General features: G+C 42.6%; 1 protein-coding gene across 1 annotated transcript in view; it reads right to left on the minus strand.

Annotated features, from left to right (window-relative positions):
- tbc1d2b (TBC1 domain family, member 2B) overlaps positions 1–6,166 on the minus strand; it is a 28,966-nt gene extending 22,800 nt beyond the window's left edge. Inside the window, exons 1-2 of the mRNA XM_015964431.3 lie at positions 5,702–6,166; positions 5,050–5,200 (exon numbers count right to left, since the gene is read on the minus strand). Of these exons, the coding sequence (XP_015819917.1) occupies positions 5,050–5,200; positions 5,702–6,043 (493 nt within the window). The 5' untranslated portion in view covers positions 6,044–6,166. The remainder of the gene's footprint in view (positions 1–5,049; positions 5,201–5,701) is intronic.
- Positions 6,167–6,292: the final 126 nt, after the last annotated feature.

Raw genomic sequence — 6,292 nt, forward strand, 5'->3', positions numbered from 1 at the left:
ATAGTTGGTTTAGTTCCTTTATATGGTCCAAAAGAAAGGCACGTCGTAAAATAGCTACTTAATGTCGCTCGTCAGCAGAGGGGGGCTGTGACCTCCTGGACATTCAAAATTACCAACTCAGTGTACATTTGCGCATTATGGCTGACTGGACATGCAATAAGTCTACGTCACTCTGGTTGGACATTGAAAGTTCAATGTCGAACTGTCCTTTAAAATCACTGCTTTTTCTAAAAAGGGGAAACCCCTCAAAAACTGTCTGTACCAACCTGATTACATTATCCACAATTACAGCGTGGCGAATAATAAGAAAATTAGAGGGTAGGTCACAAACAACCTCGGTTTTTACTCCAATATGTGGAAACCCAGATTTTCTACTTGGGATTAGGGATGAAAACTTTGGAAAGGCGGAGTGATAAGGGAGTATCCAAATTACAAGATCTATTTGATGGACCTACCCTGATGTCATTTACCCAACGGACTGAAAAAATATAATATTTCAAAAAAGGACCTTTCCCGATACTTACAAATAAAGAGACTTTATCAGGAAGGACACTACACTTCTGGCGTGCCAGGATGTGTCAGATACTGAGCGTCAGGTGTTTTCTGCCCGGTCGGTTACTTCTATTTGTACGTTTTATAATATCATTAAATGCTATAAAACAAGGGAAACTTCCTGCCTGAGGGAACTGTGGAAAAGGGAACTCAACTGTAACATTACCGAAGATGACTGGAACAATGCTTTGAGAAACGTAACAACCTTAAGTGTATGTAATAGGGTTAAAGCGACCCAACTTATGAGTGTTCACAGAGCTCATACATCACCCTACCGAAGGCAGAAATTTAATCCCACCGCAACTTCACAGTGCCTGAAATGCAAAACTGAGGTTGGCACTTTTGTGCACTGTTTTTGGTCCTGTATTAAGGTGAAGCAATTCTGGCAGATTATCGGAGGGGAAATGAACAAAATTTTGTTTGCGAACTTAAACAATAATCCCTTATTTCTGTTGTTGGGAGTGGTCGATCCGGTTGTCAGTGGTAAATATGAAAGGAGACTCTACAGCATTTTGACTTCCTGTGCCAGAAAGTGACTTCTCCTGAACTGGATAGCGGACAAGATCCCCTCCAAAACACAGTGGCAGGTGGTTGTGCTCAGTTATGCCTCTCTTGACTGTCTAACATGTCGACTGCACTGCAGGGATGAAACCTTCGCCAGGACGTGGAAACGTTTTCTACTGTACGTTGGACTGGATGTCTCTGCATTCTTTGCTAGAGCTTTGGTGTTGGGACACCGTTACGCGAACTGACACCTGAATCTGAACTTGTATATATGCGAGGAAAGGGAGCCAAGAGTTTATGTTGTTGTTTATGTTTGTTATTGATGTAAAAATAAAATAATGAAAAATATATTAAAAAAAAAAGAAAGACTAAACTCTACAAGCAGATGAAAAGTCCCCACCATCCTGTTTATTCTACATCCTGCAACGCTACGGATCAGAACCGCTGCACACAGGAGCAGGAAGTACGGCAAGCCGTTGTAGTTTATAATTCACAAACTCTTCTATCTTTGAACATAATTTAAACTGGATTATTTCCAACCTGTACATAATAGACATGCCACCATTACATTATTAGAAGCAGAAATTAAATGTTATTACCATTTCCAATACAAATGCATGTTAATGAATTGCATTATATTTTAATGGATATATGTATGTGTTATTTTGACCAAGATGAGTGTCATTAATACAAACCTAAAATGGCACTGAAATGTAGGTCAAATATTCAAAAATATTTTAACTATTAATATCAGATGGAAAAAGAGAACTAAACACCAATCTGATGCATATTATTGAGCTTTTTATAATAAGAGTCTGTTATTTCAGCCTGATAATTTAGTTGTTTTATTTAATTTTTTTTTTAGCAGCAAACCAGTTTTGTTTCACTTGAAACGTTGGCAAATGGAATATTCAACTAATCAACAGAAGCTTAGATAAGAACACTTAACAAAAAAATATTTTGCCTTTAAAAAAGTGACGCAGTTGAATGCACAGTGTATGCATGTGCTGGCGCATGGTCAGGTTGGTACCACCTCTGCCTCAATTTGAGCCAGGAAAAACCCTGTAATGAATAATCATTCGTTTAATTTCCATTTATTTTAATTAATATTTAGTCCAAACAAGCTGAAAGGAGTGCTCCAGTAACATAATTCAATAAAACGATTTCACTTAAAGTTGGAACATTTCACCTGCTGCGGCCCGAACGCACATTCCTTCTGCGCCGCTTAAATCTGAACTGGTCACATGCAGCTTGTGCATAATCAAATGTCTCTAGGGAGCTTGCTGAAGAGGTTATGAGGTTCTGGACTAAGTCCAGTGGTCTTATGCCTCAGACAGACTCTTGGATGTTTAAATGTTGTTCTGGATGGATCCGTGCTCCACTGACACACTCGAAGCAGGTGCCGAATAACGACGAGCAATACAGGGTTTCCCTTACATAGGCGTAGCCGTGGCGGCCCGCCATGGCTGAAATCCCACCGCCACGCCTACAAGATCCCAAGTTTTTTTTGTTTTTTTTTTGCGCTGTTTCCCGAAGAAGCAGCGGGAACTACTTTGTTGTCGCTTGTGATCACAGCCGGCGGGCAGCAAGGAGCAGGCAGGGCAAGGTGAAGTTACAGCATAAGTTACTGAGTTTAAAATTAGAAAGGTAGCAGTGGATATAATGCTTTTGGGTTTACATGTTTCAATAGCATTAAGATAAATGAGTGTTGATGATCTTGACAGGGTTTCCTCCAGTGCTTATTAGGCCAGGTTCTCTTCATGTAAAATGTATTTCTTTTTTCGTGTCTGATTTTAACCGCATCTAATAATGTATTACGGCGTGAGCGCAACAGCGACAACTTAAGATCGATGTGAGCGCAGCCTGAGAGGTCGGGTGTTTTCATCTGAACCCTTAAAACCTCCAGCAGGCTACGCTGCACTATTGACGCGTTAGCGCACGGCGCTAACAACTTAGCGACGTGACATGTCTTGGAGAAAGTGTAAAAACACGTTGGACGCTTCTTCTGAAGCGGGAAAATAACACTTCTTCTTAAGCAGAGCACGACGTCGCCTCGGCTCGTTCACGGCCGAGCCGGACTGAGCTCGATAACATTGACCCAGCACAGCCACTGGGTCGTTGGAGCTGCCCCGTGACTGCCTGGTGGAAAACCAGCGGGTTTCATCAGACTCGTAAAGTTTCTTGTTTTTGCTGGGGACCCCCTGTATTTTACTGCTCCCTCCTGCAGTCTTCCCCTATTAAAATTTAAAATGATTCTGTAAACTCCGTGTATCAATAGAAAAAATCTCTGCCTCTGCCAGCTGCAGTAAATGTAGTCTCCAAATAATAAATAAGAGGTGCATTCATCTGTGTATCTCCTTCGATCCGCATTAGTGATATTCTCAGCACCAGAACAGTGAAGCAAAGAAAGATTCCTGAGTTTGTTAGTCATTTTATTTATTAGGTGCATCTAACCTGTTCTATTTTTCTATGAAATGAGATCAAATCAGTGCTTCTATGGGTTGTCTCCAATCTGCACTGGAAAATGTAACTTTATTTAGAGACTTGTCATAATTTCTCAAAAGAGCCCCCCCCACACACACACACACCCGCCCACACACACACACAGCTGGAAAAATTCCTAGGGGAAACACTGCAATACTTAGGCCAAAGTTTTAAATCAGGAAACGTTTCTCCAAATGAAATAACCAGAAGTCCTCCAGACTCTGAAAGATAGAAGGGTTTCCACTTTCCACTTAACATCGTGGTGCTGTGCAAGACGTCAATTGCGTCACAGAAGCTCCCTGAGCTCCTCCTCAGTGCACCGCTTGCATGCGCACTGTCAGCAGCGTGAGGCGGAGGAGGTGAGAAACGGCTCAGATGCACTGATGGAGATCTTTTCTTGATAGTTACCTCCACGATGTTCTCTGTGGTTAACGTTAAAAAAGTGTGTCTATCGCAAACTAACTCACGGGCAAAAATAAATAAATAAATAAATAAATCGCCTCCTGTAAAAAACAACCGTAACGGCTCAGCCCATCGCTGATGGTCGATTCCTTCGTCCCATCGCCCAACCCTACTTGATAATGAGTTTAACTCTGGAAAAATAACATTTTTTTTAAACTTCACTTACTAACGCACACATGCATGGCTGCATGGTGGCACAGTTGTTAGCACTGTTGCCTCGCAGCACGAAGGTTGCAGGTTCGAAACTCGGCTGCGGCCTTTCTGCGTGGAGTTGCGTGTTCTCCCCATGCATGCGTGGGTTTCCTCCGGGTACTCCGGTTTCCCCCACAGATCACAACATGCCCTATAGGTTATAAATTGTAAGTTGCTTTGGATAAAAGCGTCTGCCAAATAAATAAACAAAAAACATAAATAAAAAATTTGGTTTGATTAAGGTTTCATTCAAACAGGATCACAAAACGATCTGGAATCGGGCAGAATTAGAAAAGGTTTTTTCTTAAATCAGGCTCTCTATTCCTGAGCAGAACGTTAGTCTAAACAGCCTCTATAGATAACGCTGGTATGCTCGATTTTTCAAGATAAGCACACACTTAGAATGTTTTGGAAAAGGAAAAATGCATAAACCATATGTGTGTATGTGAAAACAGGAAAAGAGGAAGAATTCACAGTCCATGCCACTCACGGACAAAAACAAGTAAGAGTCACTAGACTGTGCAGAACAGCATTTTTACACATTTTAAGCATGAAAACTATACCAGATTGCACAAAAAAAATATGTTTCCAATCCTACTAAAATCTAAAACATGCAAACAATTTTTCCAAGTAAAATCTAATTGTCTTTTAAAATCTGATATCATTTCAGAGTGTTCTAATACAAAAACACCTCTCTGATAAATCTCTCTTGTCCTCCACTCCCACACAACGGTTCTGGACAAATATCTCAAGTCTGTAACAAAAATATGTCTGACTGCAGAGTTTGTAGCAAGTGTTGAATATGAATTCACCAGATTGTGGTGCATGCAAATGAATGAGCGGGTACCTGCTTACCATTATCTTTGCCTACGAGTCCGGTGGAAGGATGGACCAGCGCCGGGGAGATCCAGCTGTCTCTCTGACCTCCTGGTCGTGTGCTGTTGTACTCCCATCGCTTCTGCTGCAACTCTTGCAGCCAGTAGTGCATCACCTGCTTGTTGGGGGCCTGGAAGCATGAAACACACACAGTCAAGGTTGGATCAATAATTAGGAACTTCCTCTGTTAAAGTTTCAGAACACCGTTTTTAGAAATTCCACATTCCTGTTTCATGTACTAAAGAAAAACTGGGTTAGAAACTACAGGCTATTTAAATCCATCATGAGACCCAGCTGCTTGGTATCATCTAGTCAGAACATCTGCTGAACATGAACACGAACCAGACCACCTGTTTTAGTCGCCATCATGTGACAGCAGAGAGGACCCGCACAGCATCACATAAGATGCTGGAAACCCCATCAACTCAGATTAAAGCTAATCTGAACCAGTAAACAAACATCTGCTTCAGTGTGCTCATCAACGTTTTGTAAAATCAAATGTCAACAAATGTCTGCCCTCTGGAACTAAGCTCAACAAAAACAAATCGGTTATAAAATGGGTGTGTCTGCTGTCCGTTTAGTGTGAGAAAGGAAGTGACAATGACAGCAAAACATGCTGAAAAGTTCCCACCTTCAGGATGAACTCCTTCCCGACTGTGCGGATCTCAAACTGCCCCTCTTCCACCTCCACGTCGTACATGAAGCAGGCGTCGGCGACATCGATGTGGCCCAGAGGCAGGGCATCATGGGGAGACCTGAAGTAATACAAGTAACACTTCCTCGGGTCGTACACGAACCAGCGCAGCTTGAACCCCCTCAGAGGCCCCTTACCGGACAGCTTGTTCAAGTAGCCGCACAGTTTGGAGGCCTGCTCCTTCGCTCCGTCCGCCTCCGCCACGTCCAGAGACTTAACGGGGAGCAGCCGCGGGGCTGCGCAGGAGTTTGCGTGGCTGCCATCCTCCTCTTCGTTCATCTTTCCTTCAAGTTTCTTCGAGCAGCACGGCGGACTGCAACTCCTGTTTCTATCCGCATGACTGCCTTCCTCAAGAGACAGAGGCTCCTGGGAAATGTAGTTGCTGTGAAAAGCGGCGCGTGCTGCTGAGTGGGCGTGTAAATATATTGCACTACACAAAGTGACTGATAGGTGGTGCTGTTGACACGGTAAAGAAAACTGACAATAATGGTGACGTGGTGGGCAGAAGAAAAATAAAACCATTATTAC

The sequence above is a fragment of the Nothobranchius furzeri genome, chromosome 4 (genome assembly GCF_043380555.1).
Source record: "Nothobranchius furzeri strain GRZ-AD chromosome 4, NfurGRZ-RIMD1, whole genome shotgun sequence".
In the NCBI taxonomy this organism is placed as follows: Eukaryota; Metazoa; Chordata; class Actinopteri; order Cyprinodontiformes; family Nothobranchiidae; genus Nothobranchius; species Nothobranchius furzeri.